The 16,377-nt window shown below is 36.6% G+C and overlaps 2 protein-coding genes across 10 annotated transcripts; both read right to left on the bottom strand.

Annotated features, from left to right (window-relative positions):
- Nucleotides 1-733: 733 nt before the first annotated feature.
- LOC143903972 (ATP synthase F(0) complex subunit k, mitochondrial) lies at nt 734-1,214 on the bottom strand. The gene is made up of 2 exons (XM_077418117.1): nt 1,006-1,214; nt 734-896 (listed from the first exon to the last, which is right to left on the bottom strand). Exons 1-2 carry the CDS (start codon nt 1,078-1,080, stop codon nt 819-821), a joined length of 153 nt encoding a protein of 50 aa, XP_077274243.1. The 5' UTR covers nt 1,081-1,214; the 3' UTR covers nt 734-818.
- LOC143903962 (uncharacterized) lies at nt 1,005-15,999 on the bottom strand. Of its 9 annotated transcripts, XM_077418087.1 has the most exons (11): nt 15,594-15,998; nt 11,717-12,710; nt 11,510-11,632; nt 10,885-11,084; nt 10,656-10,794; nt 9,407-9,628; nt 9,029-9,130; nt 4,052-6,113; nt 3,760-3,955; nt 3,278-3,602; nt 1,005-3,028 (listed from the first exon to the last, which is right to left on the bottom strand). In XM_077418087.1, the coding sequence occupies exons 2-11, from the start codon at nt 12,695-12,697 to the stop codon at nt 2,966-2,968; spliced, it is 4,413 nt and encodes a 1,470-aa protein (XP_077274213.1). In that variant the 5' UTR covers nt 12,698-12,710; nt 15,594-15,998; the 3' UTR covers nt 1,005-2,965. The 9 variants fall into 9 exon arrangements, with proteins under 9 accessions (XP_077274213.1, XP_077274209.1, XP_077274214.1 ...); XM_077418083.1 differs by having other exon boundaries at nt 11,510-12,710; XM_077418088.1 differs by having other exon boundaries at nt 3,278-3,452; nt 11,510-12,710; nt 15,594-15,995.
- Nucleotides 16,000-16,377: the final 378 nt, after the last annotated feature.

Here is a 16,377-nt window from a genome sequence, read left to right as displayed (position 1 = left end):
TTCTTTTATAAAAAAAAATGGTGATCCTTGTATATGTAGGCTTTTATTCCATTGCCAAAGCATATTGTAAACATTTGTTTTCACGTAGCTCTCCATCTCCTCTTTATAATCTATAAAGCAGCTATATAGAAACACATTTCGCCACTCGTGTAAACGATGTCCCCTCTACCACTCAAATGTGCTTTCAATCAATTTTATTGTACATAAAATAAATTCGCACAATCGATGCACGAGTTACAATTATTCAATCCCTCGTAACAAGATGTTAATCCATATTCCATAAAAGACCAACATTCTAACAAGGAGAAAGATTACAAAGTATATATCTCTGCTTAGAATTCCACCAATATAGTTATATCTGTATATATCTCTTGAAACATTGAACAAAGCGTGATGAATCAAAGAAAATTAAATCACAGCTTTCAAAATATTAACTGAACAGGAACGGAGTAAACATATGACGAAATATAAGTATACGATAGAGATTAAAAATGTACCCTGTTTATCTCTCTCTTCTGTCAGCATTCTGTTTTATCTAATATTCACCTTCTATTATTACATTCTATTCTATTTCAGTAAAATAAGCAACAAATATGAAACCACTTTCCTGATCAAAGGCGACTGTTGAATGTCATACATTACATTCGTTCTTAGCAAACGGTTATCCGTGACCATTAGACAGTTACGGACTAACTGGACCGAGCACCAAGAATGAGATAGATTTACAAAAGGATCTTTCGACTACATTTATTTGAAGAATATTATGACACGGCATACGTATCGTTATTACATAATGCGACTGCGGTCCCGTTCACGAGCTACGTCTTTTTGCTCTTCGGCCTCATATAGAAGTACAGGACGATCAATCCTATACCAGCGTACGTCGCCTTTGTCACCTGCAAAATAAATCGGGCGCTCGAAAATCCATTCGTAGGCAAATGAAGAAACTCGTCGCGAGCCTCGTACAATAGTCGACGAACAATTTTTAGGTTAAGTCACACTTACGTTCGCCCGACCGTACATGGTTTGGCTGTTGAAGTGTTTCGCCAAACCCGTGAGCTTCTCTTCGCCCTCGGCCATTTTTTCACGGTGGAAAATTCGATTTCAAACGCAAAAATTCTGACAGAAAGATCGCGAAACGCTCGGCGAAACGTCGTCGTGCCGCGAACTCGTTCCGCTTCGATCGTAATCGTCCGCTGAAGTCTGGACGCCATGTTGCGAGATATATCGAGACATCGAGAGCGGATCAGTGGATCGCGAGCAGCAGACCAAGCCGCTGAGTCGCAGTCGAATGTGATTGGCTCTTACTTTTAGAACCAACCAATCAGCGCAGAGTGTTGATAAGGCGAACTCAACAGTTGTGTCTGCTAAGCGCGGCCTATATCTTCCTGTCTTTGAAAAGAATTCTCGCGGAGATAGGCCCGGTTTCACCAACGTGATTTAATCTAATCGGTCGATTAAACTCACTCTTCGTCTCTTTCTAGGGGAACAGTTGGAAAGAGATGAAGAGTGAGTTTAATCGACCGATTAGATTAAATCACGTTGGTGAAACCGGGCCATAATCTTTCATTTATAAATATTATTTCTGACCTTCTCGAGGTTTCTCATCAATTTGCCTCCATGAGGTAAATATGAATTTATAATTTAATGTAATTTATCATCTTATAATTTATAATAAATTATCTTATAATGTCTGATAATTATTTATTTATATACTATGATATTATTTATCTTACAATATTTAAGATGGTCATTTGTATTGTATCTTGTGATATTTATGATAATCATTTATATTGACATTACACTTATGATTAAAATTTACCTTATACTATTTACAGTATTTACGATAAATATATATTTCTCTCTAACACATTTAATATAAAATTTAAATATTACTATAAAAAATATAGAGATTATATTGTGCAACGCGCAGCAACAATTATTTCCTTAAATTATAAGAAAACAGCTTAATGTAAATCTTGGTACATTCAAATATTTTTTTCATTTCCAGAAAAAAGGCACTTGATAAGAACTTTTTTAATGTTCAGGATATTTCCCAGGCAGCATTGTATCCAAGATCGAGACATAAGATGTCTTTTAGACATCATGTCATAAGACGTTTTAAAGATATTTTAAAGACGTCTTGTGTGTCCCGATTTTGGACATGCATGCTGTCTGGGTTGACACAGATGGGTATAATAATCATCGCAATTTTTTTTTTTTTTTACGATATATTTAGCTTTTCTTTACCAAATATATTGTAGCAGTTCTTACGCTCATTATATATCTTGTCATCATATAAAAATTACAAAAATAGCTCTTATTATTACTTAAAACCTAGTTAATCAGGTAACAACAATGACTGATCTAATTGTAGGATTATATATACTTAATCGCCCAAAATAATAGTAGAATAAAAGAAAATATAATCAATTACGTAGAGAGACGACCAAGAGCAAGAATTCTCGTTCTAATGTAGTGAGATTAAACTGTCCTTACACTGAACTTTTCTCTTTCCTCTAAGAGCCAATTACTGAGGAAAGAAAAGTATGGCAAGTTATAAAAGAAAAACAATTTTACTCACGACATCTAAAACCGGACAGCATCTTTGCTTACTACCGATATATTAAGTATTGTTTTCGATTATATATAAATTCCAAATCAACATAGTCAGTATTAAAATTTAAAATATAGAGAATGCAGAGTAGCTTTAAGACACAACATAAATATCATTTGTCCTCGTTATATATAAACGTCAAAAAGAAATCAAACTAAAATATTCTAATACACTGTTATAAGTATGGCAATTATAGTAATTTCTTATCAAAGGAAATATTGATAATGTCACATTATTTGTACCAAAACCATACATCACATTGAACATCAGTCAAAGAAGTTAACAATAAATCACGAGATTCATTTGCTCGCCAGAGCAAAACTTTATAAATCTATATATGTCAAATATTCATATATAATTTGAACATAGTAGAATACGTCGTCTGAAGTCGCGATAAGTGACAATCAACATCTAGGAAAAAAAAAACTACATTAATCAAATGTTCCATATTTTCGTGGAGACTGGAGAGTACTTGGACAAATAATATTCGTACAAATAATATTATTCATCTTGATAACGATAAAAAAAATCTTCCGAATTGTTTTTTATTCACGAGAATATTATATTACATATAAATCGTCGTTTGTGCATTCACGACTTCATCAAAATCTATTTCAAGAAAGATTCACTTTTAAGACGTCACATTAAGACAGCACTCACCCACAAGGTAGGTAAAATGGAACCGTCCAGAAACTCGTTCTTTTTAAAAGCATTCTCTATTTCTTCACGAGGAACTATTTTCAGTCTGTGCAATAATGCCAACGCGGATTGCAACGAAATCAAACTAATGGAGACAATCCGTTTTTCAGAATCACGGGGAACATTTAGGGGATACCTAGAATGGCAAAAGTATATTCTCACATTAATATTTGTAAATGTTGTAATTGTAAATGTTATGCGAGATGACGCACGGCTCCGTCTAAGAGCGATCGACTCGTAATCAGGAAGGTTTCCAGTCCAATCCCAATTGTTATCCCATATGTGCCTCAGTTTTATAAGTTTTATATTGATTGTGTTCAAAGTGAAGTGATGAGTGAAGGAGTAGGAAGAATGTAAGAGAAATATAACTTGTTCAAGAAATCCAAATTATTTCAATAAAATTAAAAATGGCAATTGTAAATATGAAAATATTGCAAATTTACCTGTCCAATTGTGAAAATTGTACTGGATATTCAGATCTCTGAATTTCTTTGAAAGTAACTTTTATATTCATCGCTTCTAATGTGGCCAATAAACGAGATTGCAACTTGAGATTCGTAAAGGCCTCTACGAACTCGCATGTCAGTATCCAACCATCCTGTTCGATGTTAAATATAAACGTCACACCTTTAACTGAGTCTATGAAGAAATTACTAATAATTAGTTCCGTATATAATGTCAGAAGACAAACGGGTTCAATCTAAATCAGCTAAATATTTAAGTGTAGTGTCGTACCAATTTTCTGAAATACAAAAGAATCGATGTCACAAGTCCTCTGCTGAACGGATCCATGTTCGATGTTGCAGGACTTCGCATAACCATCTATTGGCCTCTCTTTGTCGTGGCTGTCTTTAAATTTAAAAATATTGCTCGAATCAGTCGCTTCAGTCATCTCTCGAGGTGCGAACTTTCTGCCGTTATCGCAGTTCCAGTCTTGACGGGAGAAAGTAGTCGGTATGCCAAACGCAGGGTTCTCATTGTGATTCGATACAGGAACGCTGTTTTGGAACCTTAAATTGGCCCAATGTTCTGGAACCTCGGTTTGAGTCCAAGATTGCAACGACACAGGTTGTCGCAAATTGTTCACGTTACTGTTTTGCTGGTAATAAATCGGTTCACCTTTTATTACCGGCTGTGAGCCCTGCGTGTAATATGCCGGTGGTCGAGTGACGTAGTTCTTGTCAACTTGCGGGTTATCTCTCGTTATCTGATTTGTCACTTTGTGCTGCTGCGTGTACGAAACAGCAATATCGTTCGCAACCTGCGATGTCGGTTTCTTATCTTGTCTTAATTCGCGAGATTGAGCGTTCTGAATGTTATCGGAATTATTATTGCATGTGTTTTGCCTTGCATCTGCGTTTACTTGCTGCTTCTGCGTATTATACATTACCGGGCCGGATTCATAGACGATTTTCGGAGTGTAATTTTCACTGACATGAGCATTCAGAATGTTATCGAGATTATTGCTGCATGTATTTTGCCTTGCGTTTGCGTCCGCTTGCTTCTTCTGCGTATTATACATTACCGGACCGGCTTCGTAGACGATTCTCGGAGTGTAGTTTTCACCGACATGACCCGCAGGCGTAAAGCAATTGCTCCCCGCGTGAATATTCACAGTTTCCGTGTTTGGAGCGTGGCTGTTCTGTGGATTTATAGCCGAGAAATACGATGTGATATCAGCATCGTAGTTATGAGACGTACGCTCATTCTGCGTCTCCGGTACCTGCATCCCGTTAGTCATATAAAACTTGAAGGGATTTGTATCTTTGAGCATATTGGCGAACTGAATATTTACGGTGTCCAGAAATTCCGAGGAATTACTGCTAGCACTCGTTAGGATCGCTGGAGATACCGGCGTCACAGGAACGTTTTCGCCATTCTGATTGGTGTTTGGAATGAAGGTACTAGCTGGTGGTATGTGATTAATGAATGTTGGAGGTGCAGGACTAGCAGTTGGAGGAGGCATTTGCGGAGAAGGTATTTGCATATGCGGATTGAGCTCGTCCGATTGGCTCCAGTTGGATTTAAAAGTAAAACCGTCTGAGCTGTAACCCAAAAACGCAGCGTTACTCTGCGGTCTGTCATCGCCGTTCGCGCCAAACGGATTTGACATCAAGATAGTATTTGCATTGAAGTCCTTCGTGAAAGTTTCACTATTTAAATTATACGACGCCTTCGGCGCGGAACCAGCATCGTTCAATGTCGTCCCGCTCGCAGGATTGGGCGTTGAAGGAGTTTTCGTGCCAGTGGAACAATCACTTTTTTGTTCTAATAAAACCTTCTTTGTAATCGTTAAAATTTTGTTCAACTGAATCAGATCCTTGAATGCGAGTGAAGGTTTCAGCGGCTCATAAAGGATATCAGCCACGCTACTCTGCAGATTCTTGGTCTCATTCCAGAGTGACATGTATATCTGTTTGGCATCATTATAAATGAGTTCGTCAGTCAGGAACGGATTCGTCGTCGCCTCCGCGTCGTTAAAGACCGCCTTAGCGTTCGACGCATTCGCGAAGGAATAACCGTTGTGGAAGTTTGTCGATGATAAGTTAGGCGGAACGCGTTGTTCACCGAGAGGCGGAAAACCAGGTGGCGGTCTCACTGGCTGTTGCTGATGATGACTGTCATAATGTAGCGTTGATTTCGGTGAAACCAAAGGTACCTCGAACGTCTCCTCTGTCGATGTTGCTTTGCAGCAGTTGTCGGGCATCAGGTTCTCCTCCGCGAAGCAATATGTTGGTAATTGGTTCAAATTGTTTCGCACATACCTCATTATGCTCGCCATGTCGACGGCATCAGCCTGAGTGACGAAAGCAAAAGGGAAAAGATCAAATAAAGTGATACGTCTGATAAAGTCGTAGTAAAATTTTGGATTTTAAAAAATAAAAATGAATATACGGATATCAATCAATCTCTGAATATCTAAAGAAGCTCAAAGTATAACAACCGATTAAATTAGGCAACTTTAAGTAATAATTCGGGAAAAATTATCACTTTATGAGATCATATTGTTTTTATACTGACTAGTATAATAATTCCACACACGCATACTTTTTACAGACTCCAAATTCTTTATTAGAATGTAATAGAATGACAGCCACGACGACATCATACAAGGTTCAAATTTTTCCCAAAATTAAACTAAACTGATATCCTAATATATATTACATAATCACAAAATAGTTACAGAAATAAATATATATACATATATATATATATATATATATATATATATATATATATATATATATATATATCAATTCTAGTTCAACCAAATAGTTACAGAGATAAATATATATTAACTGTAGTTCAATGTCATTTAAAAAATTATATAATTATTAATACTTTAATAATATTTAATGGCAATTAGAAATTATATTAGAAATAGTACAATTCAATATTCTGATAACATGTATATTATTAATAATTGTATAATTATTGGTAACATTTAAATCACGTTATAAGTGATCACATATACATATATATTCTGATTTATATATTTTGTGTGATTATAATTATATTATAATATAATATTTCACACGCATTTTTTAAGTAAAAAAAAAAAAGATAATAAGAAAACTGATCGTATGATTTATGCGCGTATAATATTCGCTCTCGTGGCGTAAATTTTCAAATTTATCGTTCTAGATTTCAGTTAATTGCGTTGCTTATGTTATGTGCGCGATGTAAAAAGGAAATTGAGTCTTCAATAGATCCTGCACAAACATCCCATACGCTCTCATCGGATTCTACATCGCAGTCATTGACGACCGGAGCAAATGCTACTTCGGTCACGTTCGCGTCATCATTCATCGATTTGCACGTTTCGAATACGAAATCCGATTTAATCGATTCATTATCCCTCTTACTTTCGTCACTTTTATCGTCATTAATACTTTCTCGACTAGAAGTCAGATCGTCAGAATCCAATTCAGTGTTATTATTCTGTATATTTTTCACGATCTTTAACATCTGTTGCATTAGTTTCGGAACGTCCAACGCCGTCTGATCCGCCGCATGCAATTGATATTTTGAATCACCAATGTTACAGGATACAGGAATAGAATCAGACTGATTCAACTGATGTTGTTTCGTGTCATCAACATTTGAAGCAATTGAATCAATTTCCAAGGACTGATTCAACTGACGCTGCTTTATGTCATCAACGTTAGAAGAAGCAAGAGAATCTGTTTCTATGGATGAAAAAGTTATTGCTGTGGAATCATTGTGTGATTCATCTAATGTTAACTTTTTAGGCAACTCCTCGGACATTGACTTCTTAACCAAGCTGTCTATCTTGATGCGATTATTTATATCCATACAGTTAGATGCCTTAGATTGTTCGTCGTTTGATGATATAATGGTATCGTTGGATGTATTGGCACTGTAAGACGACGATCGAATTTGCTCGCTGCTAGAAGATTCACTTGAGTCAACGAAATTGGAGTTTGTCCACTTGCGACTTAATTTGTCCAGTAGCTTCTTGTATCCAGGAATGCATGCTTTATTATTTGTATTGGACTCAAGGGAATTGTTTGTATTGCGTCCAGACATTTCTTTGTTCACGTTATCTTTATTAGATGTATTAGAAAAAACTGACTCCGAATCTGTATTGGAATTTCCGTCCTGTATTTTCTGATTGGCCTTTGTTTCGCATACTTTGCCATTTCTGTCTACTTCCCGATTCATTTCCCTCGAAGAAGTTACGTCATTGAATTCAACGATATTTGTACTGGATTTCGATGTATCTTCAGATTCAACACTATCATACAATGTCTTCATTTTATCGTTTGGTTTAAACCTTACTGTGACAATTTGGTTGGGTGTTGTCGTGTCTCTCATCGTTTTTATAAAACCGGACACATCGTCAAATCGCTGAGAAATATTATCCTCAGACAGGAAAATTTCCTCTTCCATACGGGTCATGTTTAAAAAATATTGTTCGCCAGGTATCTCATTTCTCTGATTATGCGAGCCTGATTTATCTTCTACGTCGCTCTTATGTTCTTTACTTGACATATCCAAATTATCAGGTACTGTATCAGTTGCTTTATTCTCCTCTCTTATTACCGACCAATCAAAGGGCTCCATCAAACCACGTCCACCATACAAACTCCTAAATGTTCCAAAATCTTTCGTATCATTATTTTCATCATCGGAATCTCTCATGCTGAAGTCCATGTAACCGGAAAAGTTATATATTTCACTGTTATTCTGCAATTTTACTTTCCTACTTGAATCGATTTGTCTTGCATTATCTTCATCTGTGTTTGTCCCGGACGTGGAAGTGCTCGGTTCAGAATCGGATTTCCGATTATGATTCAACGTTTTCAATTTTTCCAACAATGGAACTTCGGTAGGTGTCGACTGCCCAGTTTGCGGATAATTTTTCGACTGCGATCTAGTATCCAAAGCCTCCGGAGACTTAGCATTTAGAGACTTAGCAGACAAAGATTTGTCATGCAAAGATTTAGCATCCAGCGATTTACTGCATACCCTTTGCAGGAACACTTTTTTGCTGTTCGGGACGTTATGCAAGAACTTGACAGTATTGTTTTCGATATCTTCGCTTTTTACATCGAATAATCTATGCGTTCTCTCATCACGCGATATCAAATTATTTCTATGTCGCGATTTATTGCCAAATGTCTTAATAGACTTAGAAGATTTGATATTATCGCATGTCATATAATATATTATGTCTAACATACGCACCGTTTTACCCACTTGCGCTAGTCTTTCATTCACTAACCAATCGTTCATACGTACATCCTCTTCTTCGCTTGTATCGGTCAAAATGACCATCATGGAATTGTGCTGTGAAAACAATCAGATAAATAATTTTATAACAATTTTGCAATTTTATAATATTAAGTTGCACAATGTTAGAGACTAAAAAATAAGATGCAAGTAATTTTCTATTGTTCTTTTAATATCAAAAATAAAAATAAAAAAATAAAGATATCAAACAAAAATAATTATAAAAATATTACGAACAAAAACAAAGATATTAATAAAATTATAAAATAAATAATTCAAAATTAAGAATTAAAACATTTTGATGTTTTAACTTTCAGAAATAGAAAAACTTACCTCAGGATCAATAGTAACTATGGTTGCAGCTAGAAGAGTATCCTCAATCTTTTCACTGAATTTTTCAACTACGCTCCTTTTCCAGCGATCACCAACACATGGTTTAACCTTAAATAAGCCGCAAGGTATTGCTTGTGCCGGTAAAAAGGCAAACTGTTTATGCAAATAATATACATCCTCGGGTGAATATGTCTTCAGAGTACCATAATCATAAAAGAATACCTGTTTTGAAAAATAATTATTGCATATCACAATATAATTTCTAAAAATTAATAACATTATTTGTCGGAAACTTATCATTTTGTTTTGCTTCCTCATAGAGGAAGCTTTGTAATGGTGAAAATTTTTTTTTTCGAGATTTTGATGGAAATAGGTTTAGAATGTTCTAAAATGTCGAAAAATCATATTAGTAAAAAATGTCCGGAAGTATGTATGTATGTGTGTGTGTGTGTGTGTGTGTACGGATTTTTGTACACGCATCTACTTCTACAATTTTTTAGATACCAGTTTGAATTTTTGCACACAAATAGAGTATTATAGAAAGTATGTCCTCCTCAAATTTTATTGAAATCGGTCTACCGGTATAGATTTTATGCAGATTTTCCTTTTTTTGAAAAATGTGTTTTACGCTGCCGCTTTCTCAATATTTGAGATAGCGATTTATTTTTAATTTTATTATGTTTTCCAGTTTTTTCTACCCCTATATTTCATATATAATTCATTAAAATTTGATTGATCAGATCTCGTATTACACACATTTGAAATTTCGAAGAATTTGTACATACATAGAAGCTTTATAAAACTTGATCTGATCAACCAAATTTTAACCAATTATATATGAAATAGGGGTAGAAAAGACTGGAAAATATAATAGAATTAAAAATAAATCGCTATCTCAAATATTTATAATATCGGGCTGATTTTTTTTATCGATAAAGTATTGTTTTAGTTTTTAAGTGGACAAGTATTTTTAGTATTTTTTAGTGAATGTATATAATTATTTACGCAGTCCCCAAAAGAGTTAAGTGTGAAATCAGAACCTTTGCTAACAAAGCTTCCTCTATGAGGAAGCCAAAACAAATAAATACCGATAATTATACCTCGAATAAAATAAAAACTTGCACACTTAGGAACTATGAGGAAGCAATGTGCAAGTTTCTACTTGCACAATTAAAAACTACGAGGAAACAATGTGCAAGTTTCTACTTTTTTATTGCTTTAGTGCAGTTTATACCACACTTATACTAACCGTTACTCTAAAATCTGGTTTTACACTCCTAATGATCGCTCGGTGCCACCTATTGCTGTAAATGCACGCACAATTTAGGTCCTTTTTCAAGGCAATTTTGGCAATGGTATATTTACTTTTGTTACACTCGTAGAACTCCCTAAAAGCAAGATAATTCCGATAACTCAGATTTTACTATCAACATTAATAAAAAAATTTACAAAGATTGGTTAACTGCACATGTACTTACGTTAGTTCATCCATCATTTTTTCAAAATGTTTTCTATTTTCTCGAAGATGTATCCAAAAAAAGTTTGGATGAAACAATTCTATAACATATACCCCCAAGTATTTTCTGTTGCGTTTTAATTCAACCACCGATATTTTGTCAACCTTATCGTCATAATTCATCACGTCATTAGGAGCGAAGTTCCTGGTAATGGTAGGAGACTGTAAAATTACATAGATTATTATAATAATTGAATTATCATGTTGCATTACAAATATTAAATACCCTTCCAGCATTATACAATAATCAACAAGAAATAATTAATTATTTAATTTAATTAACATTATATATAAAGACATGTGAAAAGAAAATATTATAGATGTATTGTTATATGGTTTAAAGAATTATATAAAAAAGACATTTTGAAAAAATACTATAGATGTATTTTTATATGTTAAAAAAATTGCTACTCATTTGTCCTCGTACTTAAGTATACCATTAGGATTTCTATTATTTAAAATAAAAATTGGACACCCCAAAGGTTAACGCTCTTAGCTTGTACTTTCCACAAGAAAATATACTTTGCTGGCAAATTCTAAATTAAAAAATATCACTAAACAAATACTAGTAAATAACTTGTACGTACAACATCTGCTGGGATCGGTGCATTATCCTCGTCATTACGCAAAGTTGGCGCTATATCAATAGGCTCTGGAACTACTGGCCTCTTATCCGCGCTATACAGCATGAAATCACCCATCTTGTTAACCTGCGTCATGTAGAAGATTTGCGGCAGGTAAGACGTGAATTCGCGCACACTGGCAAAGCCCAACTGACTATAATTCAGGCACACCTTGTACTCGCGTAAGTATAAGTTTGGCAGTTCGGCACACCAAATGCCGTCCGGATGTTTCCGCATCAGTTCCTCCAGTCGCAACTTTATTCTATCACTTATCAGTTGGGATACATCAACGTTGGCAGTCCTCATTTCCGTGTTGCCGTTGCCATTCATCATGGCAAAGGCTTCCCTATCACTTATTTCCCCGTTCGTTTCTGCACGCCTCTGACAGTTACTGGCAGAATCAACTGGCAGAAAATCATCGTCATCACTAAAATACTCTATATAATTCTCGTAATCCTCTTGTCCGGCAGCACATACAGTTGGTGTCGGAGGCGATTCCAAGTCGCTCAGTGATTTGCTCGGCAACTGTGGCTCTTCCATCGGACGCTGCTGCTGGGCCGCGTTGTGCGAATCGTTACTCAATATCGGAAAAATCATGTTGCCATCCAGGCGCAACTGATGCGACAGCAATTGTAATTGCCCCCGTAATTGCTGTGCAGTAATATTGACGTTTGACACTGACCGCTGTACGATCGTCACAGCGTCCTGCAGACTCACACCGTTTGGATGGTCTTTGATATGTTGCATAAGCTGACATAACATATCAGGTGCGATGTGAAATTCCTGAACTGGCCTCGCGTAATGATGAGGACGCCGATTAAATGGCGGACGAAAACGGGGTGGGCCGTTGTATCTGGCTCTCGGGGGCTCTCTCATCCTCTGGCGTGACACCAACGAGCTGACGTGTCTACTTTTCTCCGACGGAATCCCGCGTACGTAGTGACCGCCGTTGTACTGCTCGACAATGAAATGTTCCGGGAAACTTTGGAGAAATTCCACTAAATTGGAATAACCGAATTGACGATACGGTATACGGGTGTTCTCCGCATCATAATAGTCTCTCTCTAGAAGCGGTACAGCTGTGGCGCCTTTCCGGGAGACCAATAACGCCAGGATAAGCTGGCGGATCTCGTCAAGTTTCTCGTTGTTCATCTTTGAAAAATCTCTGTTTGGATTTATAAAAAAAAAAAACTCTTATTATCATCTTCTATCGTAAAATCAAAACGCTCATAAAATAAAATAAAATATTATATTTAATAAAATTTTAGAGAAATATGTTGGTAAAGGGAGCGTCTCATTTGACCACGTTGCGATTAGTCACAGCCACAACCCCCCGGTGCAAAAAGTTTGTCCACTGGGGCAGCCAATCAGATATCTTTATTTTAAATCAGTCAATTAGCGACGTGGTCAATTGAATCCCACTTGTTGGTAAATTATCAATCATACGAAAGGGTAAAAAATTGATATAATTTTTTAGCGCGTTATTCTACAGGGGTACGTTCAAGAATTACGCCTAGGCGCACCTAGGTAACTCTAATGCTATAGCGTAGCGTGATGTGAACTGTAGCTTAGAGTTAAGGCCTTGGCACATAGAAAAACAAGCAGAAAAACTCAAGCAGTAAGCAAATCAGCCAATACAGTCAAGAACTTAACGTTGATTTCTTACTGCTTCAGTTTTACTGCTTAAGTTTTTTCTATGTGCCAAGGCCCTTACCCAGATCGAATTTCTGAACGCAGCCCAGAATTACATAATAGCAAACTTTTATAATCTGCATGGGGCCCTATTCTCGAATCGTTTTCATGAAACTCGCATGCGAAATTCAATGCTTTTCAAATAGAAAGTCACATATGAAAATCATTAAGGCAGGCTCGAGAATACGGTCCCTGCCTATATATTGCAGCGAAAACAATCGTTTTAGTTTTCACTTGTGAAATACTTGTGAGGCACACGTGTCGAATGATCGAAGACATAAGGCAAGGTTCGTAAGGGTCGTGAAACACTTGAAAAACTTAAACGGTAAACGAATCAGCCAATCACAGTCAAGAATTTAAGGCATAACCATATCGCTTTCTCTTTCTCTATTATATCTCTTTCTGTTCTCTCTTGCTTTAGACAAAGGCTGCATTTCGAAATTCACTGTCAGCAACTTTCAGTACTGAAAATCTATAGTGTACGTGACGTAAAATATAGATTTGCAGTACCGACAGTGAATATCGTAATGCAGCCAAAACTGGCAGGCCAATCGAAACTGGCCGTCTTATGGTCAGTCTCTTATTACGAAGTCTCTGAGGCTGCGTTCGTTTTGAACGCTTTCGTGCTGAAAGCATCACTCAATTCTTTTTCAACATGTAAGGAGCAATAAAGATAGACGCTCTTTCAGCACGAAAGCACCCAAAGCGAGCGGAGCCTAGGCCTAACGTAAACCGTAGATAATCCAAACTGTCGTTTCTCTTCCTGCTATCGTTTCACCTCTCGAGTCTTTCTATGTGCCAAGGCCCTAATCTGATCTTGCATATGTATGTGTGTATGTATGTACATAAAATCGTTTTAAGTCTAATATTACATAATCTCAGATTTAACCGGCCCCCGCACGATCTATAGTTCGTGTCAGAATTCCATTCTATAACTTCATATACCATGTACCAAGTAAAAAAAATTAAGGAATCAGTGTACACACATACGGGCATAAAATATATTAAAATACAAGCGCGCGCATGAAAATTATATTAAAAAATACAACGTACGTGAGAAAATTCTCATAAAAAGAAATATTCTGTAAATAGAAATGCGTTGGATATTTATCCTCCCACGTGTTCAATTTTTCTTACACGTCTGAAACTTGTGAGCTTCAAATTTGACTCAAAAATCCATCTCACATAAAAAATGTTTTATCGGTAGACCCTATTATTAATGTCATTTCAAAAATATTAATCTCTATAGTTAATATTCTATCGATAAAATTACTTTTTTTTACAAAAAAATGTATTAGAATGGAATTACAATAAAATTTAGCAAAATTTAAAGCCCGTGTGTGTATAATTTCAGAATATAAATAATTTATTTGTACTTGAGGTAGTTCTCCGGTTCTTGTACTAGAGAAAATCGATTTTCTACAGATTTTCTTGAAACTGTACATATACGTTAATTAGGTGTGCTTTATGCGTGGTATAAACTTCAGTACCTTTTGTGGTATAAAAAAATCAAGATACCGAGCCTCAAAGTTTCAACTTTTACTAAATTTTGGTAAAAATTGAAACTTTGGAGGCTCGGTATCTCGATTTTTATACCGCAAGAGGTACCGAAGTTTATACCACGCATAAAGCACACCTAAATTAACGTATATTCACAGTTTCAAGAAAATCTATAGAAAATTGATTTTCTCTAGTACAAGAACCGGAGAACTACCTTAAAGACCTTTGCCAATAGGCCTGTTCGTTTTAGCTGAGCTTCTTGCGCAGTTTATCTTTTCTCTTTTTCTCTCTAACGTGGAAAAAAAAAAAAAAGGAAAGAGCATACCTATAGATAATGCGAAATTAAAAAAAAAGTAGAAGCAAAAATAATCTAACCTCAAAAAAGCAGGAGATCGAGGATGCGTTAGAATTTCATTGAGTTGGAAAAATTTACAAAAAGCCAAAGGAAGATGTTCTTCTCGAAGGCACGAGAAAACGTGTAGGCGAAACGAGACGGTAAGCAAAAAAAAAAAAAAAAAAAATTGGGACACGTTTGCGATATCTTTTCCACGCAAACGCAAAGGCTTGCATAGAAAGCTGACGCAACCGGCGCAACGTGCAAAACACGCGTGCAACTTCCGTTAAAATATCGTTTCGCAGGTTCTAGCGATTTGCGACAAATGTATCCGCGAGGCTCGAGGTTCACGCGAATCACGCGTGGGTCGGACGCACGCTGTTGGAAATAGGTTAGGGCGGTAGCTGAGACGGAAAGATTCCAAGATTTCTTCAAGTATACGGAAAAAAGAAACGCGAGCGCGCGAGCAAAGAGAGAAAATATTAATGTTATCTGCGAAGTTTTTTATCCGTTTAGTCTTACCTGGCAACGTATCTCCATGAAAATGTACAATTTCACGTGCCGAGTCTTCGACCTGCCGCGCGGATGCCGCCAGCCGCCGTTGCCGGTCGCGCAATCGCCGTATATCCTTGGATCTCGGATCGGATATCGGATTGCTCGGATCCTTCCTTCCACCTTCTTTTTGCTCCTACCACCTACTTCGAGAACGGTATATGGCGGTCTGACGATGTAAACTTCAGCAGACCTCTATGGCGTATAGCGTATTCTTCTTGAAGGACGCGAAAGGAGAAACGAGACTGCGCTGTGCAACGTCGAGAGAGGGAGGGAGGAAATTAGACAAAAATGTGCTTAAAAATTTACAACCATGTTTTAAGCGGATTGTAGATAAGACGGGGATTTCTAGCTTCCTTTATCTGGCGATCGGCGAATAGCAAAAGTAGAGATTAGAGATTATTCAAAACTTTCGAATACGTGAAGCAGGGCTAGCAACATCGGCCTATCTCCTCGAGGCTCGAGTCCCCTCGCCGCCGCAACTTGCCGATTGCCGACGCATTTCTACTGGGAAAACTGGTGCAACACTCGGCTTGTTCGCGTTGCTTGAAATCCCCAAACATTTTTGCACTTGAAATGAGATAAATATAATATTCGGCCGTTGGAGAGAGAGAGAAAGCGAAGATGCTGAGTGCAAAAAGTGCAAGCAACGCGATCAGACCCACTGGTGCAACACTGGTGCACAATGAGTGCAGTTTTAAGGCCTGTTCGTTTTGTGTCCATTTCTATAAGAATTAGAAAAAGATATTGATAC

This window comes from Temnothorax americanus, unplaced genomic scaffold (assembly GCF_048541705.1).
Source record: "Temnothorax americanus isolate GAGA-0224 unplaced genomic scaffold, ASM4854170v1 Scaffold5, whole genome shotgun sequence".
Taxonomy (NCBI): Eukaryota; Metazoa; Arthropoda; class Insecta; order Hymenoptera; family Formicidae; genus Temnothorax; species Temnothorax americanus.
The sequence above is the reverse complement of the archived record's forward strand: the minus strand, read 5'-3'. Positions and strand labels throughout refer to the sequence as shown.